Source organism: Astyanax mexicanus, chromosome 5, assembly GCF_023375975.1.
Source record: "Astyanax mexicanus isolate ESR-SI-001 chromosome 5, AstMex3_surface, whole genome shotgun sequence".
In the NCBI taxonomy this organism is placed as follows: domain Eukaryota; kingdom Metazoa; phylum Chordata; class Actinopteri; order Characiformes; family Acestrorhamphidae; genus Astyanax; species Astyanax mexicanus.
In genome coordinates, this window is record NC_064412.1 from 2,900,309 (window position 1) to 2,916,397 (window position 16,089).

General features: G+C 36.1%; 1 protein-coding gene across 2 annotated transcripts in view; it reads left to right on the forward strand.

Annotated features, from left to right (window-relative positions):
- frmd4ba (FERM domain containing 4Ba) overlaps nt 1-16,089 on the forward strand; it is a 141,962-nt gene that overhangs the window by 71,153 nt on the left and 54,720 nt on the right. For both annotated transcript variants that reach the window (XM_049479464.1, XM_022667724.2), the window contains exon 8: nt 14,492-14,575. In XM_049479464.1, the coding sequence (XP_049335421.1) occupies nt 14,492-14,575 (84 nt within the window). The remainder of the gene's footprint in view (nt 1-14,491; nt 14,576-16,089) is intronic.

Below are 16,089 nucleotides of genomic sequence, written 5' to 3' on the forward strand. Positions count from 1 at the left end.
TAATTTTGCTCATACATTTCATTCATACATTAAGGATAACCCTCATTTTCAGTGCAGCTGAGCAATTAGAAATTATGCAAACTGAAAATATTAAGCTTACATAATTTAATTGATGTATTTATTTAGTCAGGTAAAGCTAAAATAAGGAACTACAAACAAAAATAATAAAAATGTAATTAAATGGCAAAAGCATTAGAAAAACAAACAAAAAATCAATTAAGATTTAATTAAGGAGAAATAAAATGATTCACATTGAAAGAATAAATGGACAGGCTAAAATTTAAAGCAGTCAAATAAAGAGATAAAAAGTAAAATAAAAACACAAATTAAAAACAATAGATAAAAAAAAAATGTAAAGTTGTAAAGTAGCTAAAAATACCATGTATTTATTTTTATGGAGAAGGTAAAAAGTAGAGATACAATATTAAACATTTAAACAAATAAAAGGACGAATAAAACAAAAACTCAACTAAAACAGTTATAGACTGTCGGAATGTGGTTAGAAATGAAAAGTTTGAAATAATATATATATATTATTGTAATATAATATATATATCACTGCCTCTGTAAGTATTTCTATAATTATTCTCATTTTCTACAAATAAATGCTCTAAATTAAAAAATTACAAATTAAATTAAATGGTAGAATAAAAACTCAACTAAAACAGTTACAGGCTTTCGGAATGTGGTTAGAAACTAAATGTTTGAAATGATATATACTGAATTATATTGTCTGTAATTATCGTTCTACTTTGGTAGTCTGTAAGCTGGTGATCAGTGCTGGCAGTGTGTCTCTGTATAGTGAATAGTAAAGTGAGTAATAATAACCTGTGAGCAGTAAAGTGGATGAGCGGGTGGTTTAAGGCTAAACCTGTTATTCGCTGTGTCCCTCCTGTGCCCCCGTAGTTCATTATTTAAACACAAAGCTCTGAGCTCTGCTGAGAGTCATGTGGAGTGAAAGCGGAGAGGATCGCTGGTTGTGTTCAGAGCTGTGAATGAAGCTGCTTTTATCTGTTAAAGTCTGGTGATGTCTTATAGAGTCATACAGCTCTGAAATAAAAAAAAAAAAACAACTTAAAAATGATGAGTTTCTTTGATTTTACCAAATTGAAAACCTCTGGAATATAATCAAGAGGAAGATGGATGATCACAAACCATCAAACCACCAAACTGAACTGCTTGAATGAATTTTTGCACCAGGAGTAAAGCAGCATAAAGGTATCCAAAAGCAGTGTGTAAGACTGGTGGAGGAGAACATGATGCCAAGATGCATGAAAACTGTGATTAAAAACAAGGATTCTTCCACTAAAAAATTGATTTCTGAACTTTTGGTAAATTACTTCTCGCCGCTTTTAATCCAAGCCCTCGACTCAGCTCAGAGAGCCACTTTAGATGTTTAGTGGCTACAAATACTTTGTTGTCCAGGATTAGTCTACAAGCTTTTTTTAAAGATTGGAAACAGTTTGGGTGTGTAAAACACTTTTACAGTTTGTGTTTGTTTGTTTGTTTACAGTAAGTTTAGATTTCAGATGAAAAGATTGAACTGGCATGTTTTTGGCGGCATGATGCTCATTAGCCCGTAAAGCAGTGTTTAAAGTGTGTTTAAAAAAAGTGGTGGCTTAAAGCCTGAAGATTACAGTAACTAAGTGGAGTGGTCTTGTCCTTATACAATACCCTGATATCCAATAGGTAGTCGACAGATTGGATCTCTTCCATTTCTACATCAGATCACAGTATAGTTTGCTTTGGAATGTAAAAATGAACAAAATGAGAAATTCTGGTTAGTTTTATAGTTCATAGTAAATCCTACGAAACACATCGACAGGTCTGACAAACCTTATGAAAGTTTGGATTATGTTGTAGCAGGTTTGAGTGAAGTATAAAAGAGTTATGCCAAGCTCAGACTACACGACATTTTCATCCCTCACAATGTTCACTATGTCAGATTAAGCAGTCGTTTTCATTTTGAGTCGTTCTCGGGGGACTGGCAACACTAAACGCTAATCACCGACCAATCATCGTTCTCGTCCAAGCATGAGTTCGTAGGTCATCGCGGGGGAGAAGTGTAGAATCTGACAATCACGGCTACCGAAGCCCTTTGCGTGATGGAAGCGCTTTTGTGCTAAAAAAAAAAAAAAAGGGGGTAAAAGCGACTGTGGGCTCATTCCTGGGTGACCCAAATGGACATTGCATGCTTTTTGTTCTCCAGAGAGAACTTGAGGTATAGTAAAGATGGAGCTACTTAGGTTTCAGTGAATGTAAACAGAATATTTCATAGATGAAGTAGATTATTAGATGATTATTAGATTATTCTTCTGTTTCTCTGGTCCTGCGAACTGCAGGAGCACTGTGCCGCTTTCATTTCCCGTGTTTAGATCTGTGCACCACAGAATGCTCTGTCTTCCTATTGGTCAGAGTCAGGGAGCAGGGGCGGAGCAGCATGTGTCAGACTAGGCGATAAAATACAAAAAATTCTAACATGCTAGTCTTTCCGTCGGACGCTCCGACGGCGTCGCTCACGTCAAATTACTGATCTTTGACTGTGTCTCACTACACGGAACTTTGTCGCTCACGACACTGAAATTCGGATCAGACGCACGCAATGTGTCGCCGCCGACAAAATCGGGTTAAAATCGGGCTAAAATCGTGTAGTCTGATCCGGGCATTAATGGCTTTTAACTTCTTAGCAGTTTTCAGTTTCTCCTAAATTTGGACACCAAACCCTGTAAGGAATATGTCTGTTAAAACATGTCATGTTCTTAATACAATCAATATTAATTATACCACAATTAATTAGTTTTGACCCTGAAATGTGATTGGCTGAGAGGCGTTTAATGATTGATATTATTAGGCAATAATGCACTTTAACCGAATCTCTCCATGTCTTACTCCGCCACATACAGGTAACCTAACAGCGATGCAGCGCTTACAAAACAAATACAAACCAAATGCGGTGTCATGGAGGCACAGTGCAGAAATGCCATGTCTCTAATCCCAGCGATTCGAAAATACACATTATTACACATATTATAAACAACCAATATCAGGTTAAGAGTTGTTGTTATTAAAATAAAAGCTTAAGTGTTTATATTTTCCAGTTAATATAGAGTATTTTAAGCTAAATGTAAGTTCGACTTTTGTATTTTTTTTTTAATTCTTAGAAAAACAAAACATTTTATTTTAGTTAAACGAGCGCTGGACTTTAATCTACACAGATTTCTCCCCTAAAAAAAAAAAAAAACATTTATTTGGGTGAGTAAAGCTCTTCTGTTTATTTACAGTAAGATTAGATTTTCTCAGTTTTGACTAAAATGGCCAAAAATGCATAGCTTACATTGCTTCTGAAGCAGAGCAGCTATGGAACTATTTTAACTGGCGGAGTTTTTATAACCAAACAGATCTTATTTATTTTCTCCTCTTCTTTAACTCTATAAAATCTTTTAATAAACCGTGATAATGGAACTGTGGTATAATCTCAATAATACACTTGAGGTTTGTGCTATAATGTGTAATATTGGCACTAGGGGTGGGCGATATGGCTCTAAAATAATATCACGATATTTCAGGGTATTTTTGCAATAACGATATACTTGGCAATATAGGGAAACAGAAAAATAATTCATTCATTTCAGGAATATAGTATAATAGTATAACAGTATAATCATAATGTGGTGAAATAAATAATATAGCATAAAATAAAAAATAATGCAGCAAAAAATATTGCAGAATATTTAGTACATGCATAAACTGCAAACTACAACAATTATACAATAAATACATTTAAAGCTTCACAGTAAATAATAGACTACTTTTAAGACAGAACAGCCCTATTATCATGATACGGATTTTTAATATCATGATATTTCTGTGTCACGATATATTGTATACAAAATAATATCGCCCACCCCTAATTGGCACTGTAATATTGGCACTGCTGTGCTACTACTCTACAGTACTCTGCACAGCAGTGCCAATATTACACATTATAGCACGAACCTCGAGTGTATTATTGCTTAAATACATGATTTCCTTCTCCTGTAGCCTTTGTCCTTTCCATAAAAGCAATAAACTCAAGCAGCCAATCAGTTCAAGGACACAATATGAAAACTGAAAGCTTTTTTATACTGAACTCCACTAAACTCAGACTGAAGCTCTATTCTCTTCATTTTCCTGCATCTTACATTTCACCTCCTCGCCTCCAGGCCCCCAAATCCCCTTCATAAAGCTGGAGCTACAGTGCAGCAGCATGGCAGGAGATTAGGGCCCCCTTCTCCCATCAGCTGCCCCCCCCCCGTCCCCCTGTCCTCCTCCAGCTCTCCGGTCTTTAAGCTGTGTAGATATGAAGCATGAGGGTACAGAGATATCTGTGGCGTCGGGCTGGATAGTGACGTCTTCAGAGATGAGTCTGAATTCAAAATCCTGCAGCAGGAATCTCTTAATTAGAGCTGGATGATGTTTTGTGTGGGAGAATTCCTCACTAAAATAACTCTCAGTATAAATCAAAGTTCTTCTGTAAATCTTATACAATATAAACTTATACAGTCAGATTTACAAGTTTAATAATTAAGCCCCTGTTCAACGCTTTAATACATGGTAAACTCATGTAATATAAGGTTAGATTGTATTATATCGTGAGACATTTTCTTAACGTATCAAAAATATCCTTTTTTAACCCTCTATGTCATGAATTATGTTTTTCGGGAGCTTGTGAGTCCCTGTGGATATAGCAAACTTAAATTTAGATTCTAAATGACTTTGATAATTTTTATTCAAAGCAATTTAATTGTTTTTTACAAAGCAATGAAAAAAAAAATCACTTTCTTGTAAATTTTCCAATTTATTCAATTAATTGTCTAATTATTTTAGTGTTTTTAAAATGTAAAAATATCATTATCAAATAATGAATTCACCTCTTAATTTAAAGCGGAAAGTCGTTACTATCAAAATTCACAAAATAGTGACAATGTTTAAATACTTTGGATAGCTGTATATTTTTTATTAATTTTATATATTTTAGGGTATTTTGTATTTTTTCAATAACAATATTCTTGCCGATATGAAAAACCATTGATTTTTGTGACAAACATTAATTTAAATATTATACTAATGCAAAACAACAACATTAATAATAATGATAAAAAAGAAAACAGAAATAGTTATTGTTGTTGTTATTATTAATATTATTAGTTTTACATAATTTTACATTCAGTAGAAACAAAAACTCTGAAAACAATTTCCTTTTTCATAAACTTTCAGTAACTTAGTGAGACTCTTAGTTTGTATAAAACAATAATAGTGTAACAAAACAATAGAAAATAACAAAAATAAAGTAATTGACAGCAAAAATATACCACAAAACTAAAGTGCAGCATATTTAATGTATATAAAAATTTACAAATAAATACGGTAACCAACAAAATAAATACGGACTGCTTTAAAGAATTTTGCTATTATCACAATATAGAGGTTTTTTTTTATTGTGTTTCAATTTATGCCAATATTTGCGTACCATACAACATATTACACCACTAGTGCAGTCATAGTGTGCATCAACAGTTTGATGGCATGCTGACTTTAAGGTGGCTTCCCATTTGTGTGGAGTATAGGAAAACCTTTATTGTTTATTTTTTTGGAATGGGGCGACTCTTATTCTGTAAACAGAAGTTCTAATTACAATTTTTCCAACCCTCATCATCAGTTTTTTACCATTTGACCCAGTAATGCACAAAAAAGTGACTTTTTCAGTTTGATATGGCTGCTTCACTTGCGCAGATCTCCTTATCAATCTAGCACACTGATCCTCCTCCACTTGCACTGTAAAGCTGCAAGCTGCAAGCTGATTGGCTCTTTTTGTTGTAAGGCGGGACTTTTTCATTGATTGGATGCTATGATTAGTGTTTATGAGAACTCCCATTCTTACTGCAGGTTTATTACTTATTAACTCCGTTTTAATTTCACTTGAGTAAACTTTGACTTTGTCGTCTACGTTTATCATTGCCCCTAGTGCAGCTCTAGGGTGCATCAACAATTTGATGGCATGCTGCCATCGAAGCTTGCTTCTCATTTGGGTGTAGAGCGTAAGAAAAATTCTTTATTACCCTTTTTAGCTGATTTACGATGCTGCCGTGCCCACAGCCGAGAGCAGACGCCGTAGAAATAAATGGGAAATGAAGATCCCGTCTCTTCACTGTAATGTAAATGCAGGGTTCCTGTATAGCTGAAGGACATCAGGGTAATAAAACATCCTCCCTTCCGCGGGGGGGCGGTTAGGTCTTCAGTGAAATAGCTGACACATTACTGTTCCTCCTCTACACGTTGCCCTGGCGGGGTGGAGGCCTGGCTCCCGCAGCGAGCCGTTTGATAGTACAGACGGAGTAATGAATTCCAGATTGCTGACTGGGCACTGTGGTCACAGCACTGCAGCATACTGTACATTACCACACCATCACCCCACAACAGAGACTGATTAATACCATCAAACATCAACCCTGAATCACTGAGCTGTTAAAACGACCGGCCTGCAGGAGAAAGTGCCTCTGAATGCAGTGGTGACCGGCCAAGATTAGCAGCCGTGGCCAAAGGTGTCAAACTCGAGCCCACAGATCAGTTTTCTAGTAGCTGAAATAAGGAAAACTAGAACCAAAGTCTTTATAGGCAAGTCAGTTTACTCTGTGGCAATCTTTAAAATCTTACAAAAGACCAAAAAACTCTATACTGAAGCTCCATTTACCATTTTACATCACTGATAAAACTCTCATGAACAGCTGCTTCACTTGCGCAGAGCTCCATATCAATCTAGCTTGATTAGCGTTATTAAAACTCCCATTCATTCTGCATTTAGTGGATGGTCCCTTCATTAAGGACGTCTCTGGTTGTCTGTGGTGAAACTTGTACATTTAATTGGTCAATTCAGTCAAAACTAGCCTCTGAATGCAGTGGTGACTAGCAAAGATTAGCAGCAGTGGCCAGAAGGGTCGAACTCGAGCCCACAGATCAGTTTTCTAGCAGCAAGGTCTTTATAGGGGAGTCAGTTCAATCTGTGGTGAGACCAGCGTCCTATCTGTTTAAATGTGGAGAGTCTAAAATACTCTAAACTGAAGCTCTAATTACATTTAGCAACATCATCATTTACATCACTTGTTGTATTAAAAAACATAATTTTTAGGTTTGGTATGGCTGCTTCGCTTGTGCAGATCTCCATTTCAATCTAGCATGATGACCCTCCTCCACTTGTAGCATAAGCAGCAAGCTGATTGGCTCTTTTTTTTGTTAAAGGGCGGGACTTTGTCCTTAGAACAGATGCCATGATTAGCATTATTAAAACTCCCATTCATTCTGCATTTAGTGGATGGTCTCCTCATTAAGGACGTCTCTGGTTGTCTGTGGTGAAACTTGTACATTTAATTGGTCAATTCAATCAAAATTAGCCTCTGAATGCAGTGGAGACTAGCCAAGATTAGCAGCAGTGGCCAGAAGGGTCGACCTCGAGCCCACAAATTGGCTACCCTGTGGTTTATATCCAGTTTTATAGTAGCTAAAAATGAAAAAACTAGAACCTAAACCTTTATAGGCATGTCATTTTACTCTGTGGCAATTTTACAATCTTATAAAAGACCAGTGTTCTATCTGTTAAAATGTAGAGAGTTTAAAATACTATATATATAACTGAAGTTCTAATTATATTTACCAACAACATCAATTACATCACTGATATATTCTGATAAAACCCTCATGAACAGCTGCTTCGCTTGCGCAGATCTCCACATCAATCGAGCATGCTGACCCTCCTCCCCTTGCAGCATAAGAAGCAAGCCGATTGGCTCTTTTTTTGAAGGGCGGGACTTTGTACTTAGAACGGAAGCATCAATGGCACTATAAATGGGGTTTCTCATTATGCTAGTCAGTGGTTGGTCTCCTCATTAAAGACGTCTCTGGTTGTCTGTGACGAAACTTCTAATTTTAATTGGTGAGTGCAATTAAGGCCATCAAACATCAACCCTGAATCACTGAGCTGTTAAAACGACCGGCCTGCAGGAGAAAGTGCCTCTGAATGCAGTGGTCACCAGCCAAGATTAGCAGCCGTGGCCAAAGGGGTCGAACCCGAGCCCACAGATCAGTTTTCTAGTAGCAAGGTCTTTATAGGCGAGTATGTTCATTCTGTGGTGAGACCAGCGTCCTATCTGTTTGAATGCAGAGTCTAAAATACTCTAAATGTCTGATTACATTTACCAACAACATCATTTACATCACTTGACTCAATGATGTATTAAAAAACATAATTTTTAGGTTTGGTATGGCTGCTTCGCTTGCGCAGATCTCCATTTCAATCTAGCATGATGACCCTCCTCCACTTGTAGCATAAGCAGCAAGCTGATTGGCTCTTTTTTTTGTTAAAGGGCGGGATTTGTCCTTAGAACAGATGCCATGATTAGCGTTTAGAAAAATTCCAGGTAACCCTTTACTTGGAAGGTCCATTTGATGGCCTCATTGATGCTCAACTAACATTCAACTGAATGTCTATTAACTGCAACTTAACCATATGTTGAATGTAAATGATCCAAAATAGAACATAACTCTAACCCTAACACTTAATAAACCCTAAAATCTAACCCTACACTAAACCCTAACCTTAATCTAAACTTTAAATCTAACACTAAACCCAATGCTAAAATATTAAGATTGGAGTTTGGGTTGGAGTTGGATGTAGGTTTACATTCAATAGAAAATCATTTACTTTTACTTTATGGTTCAATTGCATTTAATAGACAATAGAAGATTGTTAGTTGAATATCAGGTGAGCCTCATCAAATGGACCATCCAAGTAAAGTGTTACCAAATCCTATTCACAATGCAGTCAGTGGATAGTCTTCTAATTAAAGAAGTCTCTGGCTGTCTGTCATGGCAGTACTGTTAACTTATGTTCAATTTGTCAATGCAATCCAAACTTATAAGTTAACTTAATGTAAGGATAGGCATGCCTTGTGTCCTTGATTTACCTTTTAAGAATGATCAAGATGGCTACACAGTGTTAGGTAATTGTTAGGTAAAGTGAACATTAAACATATAGCTTTTTATTAATGTAATCATTTACAACAAAAGTATACAAAAATAACATTTTTAAGTGGCACAGCAGTGTCTCCACACTTTCTACAGGCCGAACTCAGGCCAGAAAACTGGAAAGCCTGTTTAGCTCAGAGCTGAGCTGAGGAAGGTGGATAAACCGGATTGTGTAAACGAGTTTAAAGCAGGATCTGTTTCGGTGCTGACGGCCGCGGCGCTGTGGGAGAGTGTGAGGGTTGTGTTTGGGTTGTGTGTGCTCGTCTCTACACACTGCAGCAGACTCTGCCAAACCTTCTGAACAGCTTTTGTTTTAGTTCAGCAGCTCTGAGCTCTGCCAGCAGCACTTCTCTCTCCTGATTTCTAATTGAAAAGCACTTTGCTCGGCCTGTGTGTTCAGAGTTACTCACAGGTAGCTTTATCTTCCGTCTTGACATTGATATACAGCATGCTCTCCTCACCAAGATAAAGCACTATTACTATTATTACCAGATCACTACCAGCCTCAGCGTTAATCTGTAGTGATACGAAGCACATGTAGACCAAAAATCAAACTCAGTGCAGCCAAATATAAACTCAGATTATAGTTCTGAATGTTTCTGCCATATATAGACTCAGTGGAACATTAAAGTAAACGAAGATTGTAGAAGGTTTTAGCGTTTGACTTATTAATGTATTAAAAAAATGTGATTTTTAAGGCTTATTATTGCTGCTTCACTTCGCAGGTCTCCATGTCGATCTAGCATGCTGATCCTTCTCCACTTGCAGCATAGAAGCAAGCTGATTGCTCTGTTCTTAGATTTTTAAGAAATCCCATTTATACTGCAGTTATCTTAGTCAACTTATCTTAACTCGTGTTTTTATTTTACTCAGACGTGTGCTAGACATCCAGACTTGAGTGATTGATCAAAAAGGTGACTTTTTGAGTAGAAGTTGAAATGTCCTTTAATCTCCACACTTAAAGTAGAAGTATTAGAGTATTCAACTTTTGTTTGTACAAAAGTATTGTAAGTAGTTTATTGTAAAATTTAACTGAAGTACTAAAAATTAAAAAGTACTAAAAGTACAGTAGTGAAGTAAAAATAATAGATTCTAATCTATTATCTAATAAAATATAATAGATAATACTCTTCACTGCAGGTTAATTTATCCTATTCATTAGATTATAGCACCTAGTGTTGTCACAATAACAAAATTATGACTTTCGGTACTGTCTAAATATGTCAATACGATAGTGAAAAGATACCACAGAAAAAAAAAAAACTAAAACAACATAAATTGATGAAATGATGGAGGATCGTTCATGGAACGAAAATTCTTTTTTTTTTTTTATTTAATAATAAAGTAATACTATTAATAGTAATAATAAAAAAACTCATTGACTTATTGAGAGAATCGGTTCATGAATCAGTGCAACTTCAAATCAATGATTCTAAACATGGTTTCAAGGCCAGTGGTTGATTTCACATCTTATTTTCTGGTCTATTTTTATAAATAAAGTGCACCTGATTACAAGGTGCATTAAGCGACACTATTAAGGATGCCTAAATCGAAGTGAACAAGAGTGTCGCCATGTTGCTGTGTCAAACAAGCGCTGGATGTTAATCTACACAGATTTCTCTTATGAAAATTGTTTATTTAAGCTTAGATTTCCAATATTTTTTCTAAGGGTGAGTTTCAGTGAAGTTTCTCCAGCATTAAGGCTGGGTGCAGCAGCATTAGCATTAGCCGCTAACCGCAGTGCTTGCTGCGTAGACGTAAATGCCCCCCAATAACTGATAAGTGTTCTGGTAAACCCAGGGCGATATCAGTTAGCGGTTTGTTCCACATAGCTTGTTTTAAGATGGCAAACACAGATAACAGTCCGATATATACTCACCTCTGAACGGCAAAAGAGCTAGCGCTGCAGTTAGCAGCTAATGCTAATACTGCTGCTCCAGCCTTAGTGCTGGAGAAACTTTACTGAAAACTCACCCTTGTAACCCTGTAATTCAGTGGAGTGTCTTTTACTGCTCCTTAATACCTGACTGGTAGAATTCATACATAAGGAGCACTGTTGATTTTTGAGAAAAAGATTTTAATCCCAAAAATGACAGTATACAATTGGGTAAAACTGCCGGTACTAAATATTATTGTACCATTTTTAATGATTAGGTATTGGTGTACTGATTATTGATAACTTGATGAAAACGATACTGTATTTATCAATAACAGTATCAATACTAGGCCTGTCACAATAACAATTTTTTGCAAACGATATGTTGTCCCAGAAATTATTGTGATAAACGATATCGTTGGCATATTAAGACCATTAAATGGCACTAATATAATGATAACATATCATAAAGTAATTGCACCTTTTTAAAGACAATAAACTTTCCATTCCTGTTCACGGACCTAATTTTGGAACCCGAAAAGTTCCCAGCTTGAACCCAAGTAGGTTATATTCATACAGGGTTCATACACTTTTTAACCAATACATTTCCATGATTTTTTTCATGACTTTTCCATGCCTTTAAGGCATTTATAAACAGAAACACAAAGATTTGTAGACCAAATTTCCATTACTTTAAAGGTCACCTTCCGTCGTTTTTTCTTTCATTTTAAAATGTCTAGTTGTGGTCTCTAGTATGAATGAATGACATGTGAGCCGTTTTTGTAAAAAAAAAAGTGCTCAGGTGTCTCTGTATAGCTCTTTTTTAATGGACTGTTTTAGGGGTGTGTCCAAAATGACCGGATTCCAGCTTTGCTCATGAATATTCATACATGCAAACAGCATGCAAATATCTCTCCTCTGATTGGCTAGGAGCACTGCGACGCCCCTCCACCGCTCTGCCGCTCACTGCCTCCCACCTCCTAACTGATGAGCGGTGATGTTGCGTCGCTTCAGCTCCGCCTCTGGGAGTTTCTCGAGCCAAGGTGGGCTGGTCTGTGAGTTTCTGCCTACGTAGGCAGAAAGATAATTCAAAATTCACCCGTTTTTCGGAGGGGGGGGGGGATTTCTTTGCTTAGCTCCTGCAGACAATGGGGGCTGCAAAACAATTTAATGTGCAGGTGTACACATTCAACTCGGAGAGACCTACTGTATTCCACAAAAAACAAGAAAAATCGGATTTTCGCGGAAGGTGAGCTTTAAACTTTCTGGGTATTTTTATTTTTTCAAAACTCATCCAGGCCTGGTAGTTGCTGTTTTCAAATTCCATGACTTTTCCAGATTTTTCATGACCGTACAAACCCTGTAAAAAAAAAAAAAAAAATATATATATATATATATATATATATATATATATATATATATATATACACACATTGCAAAGTGTGCAGGCAGGGGAACAATGGGTCCATTGTCCACACCATCACGTGCAGCTCCGGTCTGTCCCAGCTGGTACGCGTTGGACCAAGAAAATAAAGATTTTGCCCTCTGCCTTTAATCGAGAGATATGCTGACGGTGAGAGGAAAGCTAAGGCAACACATACCTAAGAGACACTAAAGTTAAGCAACTAGAGCCGCACTAGGCCGTTACTATGTTTCCTAAGTTTGTTTTGGATGTTGATGTTTCCATTTTTCTTAATAAAGGTATTTTTCATGTTTATTTACTCCCTGTGTCTGTATATAGAAGTGCAAAGACAATAGACGATATCACGATTATTATAATGATTGAGGTCATGTCAATTTATTGAACGATAAACCGATAATGTAATTATTGTGACAGGCCTAATCAATACTGATATTTTGTCCCACCCCTTGCTGAGCTCAGAAGGTTTTCATCTCTTATCTGCAGAGCTTAAGCTCGGCTCAAATAAAGATAAAAAACAGCGGTGTCAGGAAACCATCCATGATATCTCCATAAAATATCCATAACATCCATATTTTCAGAGTTTTATCAGTGTTATCAGTGTTAGACTGGCTGTGTTTGGGGTTTAGATGAATTCTGTCGGCTCTGATCAAACACAAACCCAAATCTTTCAAATCTCACTTCTTTCAGCAGACTAAACTAAACCCTGAGAAACAGGGTTTATATGAGGGTTCTTCAGCAAATATACAGAGCTTCTATATAGAACTGTGATGACTTAAAAAACTAGGACTAGTTTTAGTGCTTTAAAACCACAAATACCTCTTTTTTATTGTGCTAGTATATAGTAAAGCTTATTTAAGAGTGTTTGCAGCCTTTTTGTGGTAGTAAATGTACACTTTAGCTGTAGTATATGCATATTCATACATACTTGACCTGCAACTACTAAACTAGTAATTTAGTAGACAAATAATCTTCCAATCAATATAGTCACGATTATTTTTGTCATGCCCTCCATTTCAGCTTCATATTGATGAACCTTCTAAGTCAATGCATGTTTTACTGCACTTCGACAGCTATATTTTTAGGGTCCTGAACTGATTTTGCAAGACATTTTTATAGTTTGATATAGCTAAATTAACATATTATATCTTTTGATAAAAAGTTAATTAATCTCGTCTACTTTGAGCAGTTTTTAGATAAATTATATTGACAGGGAATGTATGATAAATCCTAAAATTCTGCTGTAAAACCTATATAGTAAATAAATCCAATTAATTTTTTATTTCCATTAAATTGGAAGCCTGTGTTTTAATATTTTATATTATTATATATTTTATGACCTTTTTATTTATAAACCATCCCTAAACAGTAAAAAGAACATTTTTAAATTGTGTTCTAAATAGGTGTGGGCGATATGGCTCTAAAATAATATCACGATATTTCAGGGTATTTTTGCGATAACGTAATACTTGGCGATATAGGGTTACAGAAAAATAATTCATTAATTTTAGGAATATGGGTTAATAGTATAACAGTATAATCATTATGTGGCAAAATAAATAATATAGCATAAAATAATATAATGCAGCAAATAATATTGCAGAATATTTAGTGCATGCATATAAACTGCAAACTAAAACAATTATACAATAAATACACCTAAAGCTTCACAGTGAATAATAGACTACTTTTAATACAGAACAGCCCTATTATCACGATATGGATTTTTAATATCATGATATTTCTGTGTCACGATATATTGTATATGATATAATATTGCCCACCCCTAGTTCTAAGTCACATTAAAATTAATAAAAAAAAATTAGCTGTTACTTTGCTTCAATGGCTTCCTCTAGTACTACTGTTTTTCAGTTTATAAACGTGTTCATTGTCTGGTTCATGGTCTAATCTGTTGGACTACAGCTCTTAAATTGTGTTCTGTGCAACAAAACAACATTTAAAAATAAAGGAAATACATGATGTCCATTAAAATGGATGCGAGTCTGAAAGGGTTGATGTCTATTATTAAATATCAGTGCAGAATTTCGAGTTGGATATATTAATACTGGTTTATTTAAAGTCTGTGATCTATATCTTGAATAAATTGTTCATTAATACAAAATAATGTTCTTTTACAGTGATGAAAACGCAAGAACGGACTTAAAGAAGCTCCCAACGTTCCCCACCGCCGTTCTGAAGGAACACCCCTCTCTGAGCTACTGGTAAGCAGCATTTAACCATTTTTAAACCTCCACTCTCAGGTTTACTGTTCTCCTCTAAAAGCCCTCATTCTCCCTCTAACAGCAGTTAATCAGCACCTCCACCGGCCTTAATTACAGCCTGGAAACTCAGAGTTACAGTGCTGCTTTAACCAGTGGTATGCTGGTGTCTGGATGGGTGGGTATACTGTATTTAGGGCCCCTCACCACAACACATGTGCATCTGTCCCCCACTGAGAACACACACACACACACATCATTTCTCTGTGTTCACTATGCCTGAAATGAGGATGTGCTGCAGAGTATAGTAAAGTACAGTGTAAAAAATATGCAGTAAAAGTTGTGTATTTTGTGTGGTACTGCCACTGAAAACCCAAATATCAGTGTCTCAGAAAATTGTAATATTATATACAAGACCAATTGGTGCTTTTGTTTCGCAGTGTGCCAAGTCCTGCTGGAAAATGAAATCTGCGTCTCCATAAAAGTTGTCAGTAGCAGAGGGAAGCTGTAAGATATGAAGTGCTGTAAGATTTTGTGGGAAAACAAAACTGCACTGACTTTAGACTTGATAATAAAACACAGTGGATCAACACCAGCAGATGACAGACATGTCTCTCCAAACCATCACTGATCATCAGTAAATTTTACTTTATTTCATTTGTAAATAAAGGAACCAGAGTCTGGAGGAAGAGTGGAGAGACACACAGTCCAAACTGCTCGAGGTCTAGTGTGAAGTTTCCACCAATCAGTAAGGGTTTGTTCATGCTTCCCTCTACTGACAACTTTCATGGAGATGCGGATTTCATTTTTCAGCAGGACTTGGCACACTGCCAAAAATACCATTATTAGTATTGGTCTTATATAATATTCAAATTTTCGGAGACACTGATTTGTGGTTTTTTTATCATCTGTACGCCATAATCATCGATAATAAAAGTAATAAACGCTTAAAATAGATCACTCTGTGTACATAATAATTGAGTTTCACATTTTCAACTGAATTACTGAAATAAAGTAACTTTTCAATGATATTCTCATTTTTGAAGATGCCCTAGTATATGGTGTTATTTTAGATAGGGCTTTACCTTGCTTTTAGCTAGCTGAGATAGTACTGTAGGTATGGGGTTAGATAATCCATTTTTGCACTGGACTATCTAATTTTCAGTGCATGAACAGTTTTTTTTATTTATGTTTGCAGGCAAATAGAGATATCACATGAAATATTGGCATTGTGTGCTTCTTGCATTTTTTTTTTTTGCACTATTGTGATTATGATATTTATTCTTCCTCTTAGTGATGATAAAATAATTTTGTCCCCATACCTGTAGATACGCTAATGAAGCTCAGTGCAGAGTGTGTTCAGCACAGCCGGGATGGGGTGTGTTGGGGGCTTTAAGAGCTGGGTAGTTAAGGGTGTGGCGGGGTAATAATACCTGCTGTGTGCGGGCTGTCATCACCTGGCTGAGACGAGGAATCACCTGTTCTGAACAGCAGCTCTCGGGGCTGCAGGCCTGAAT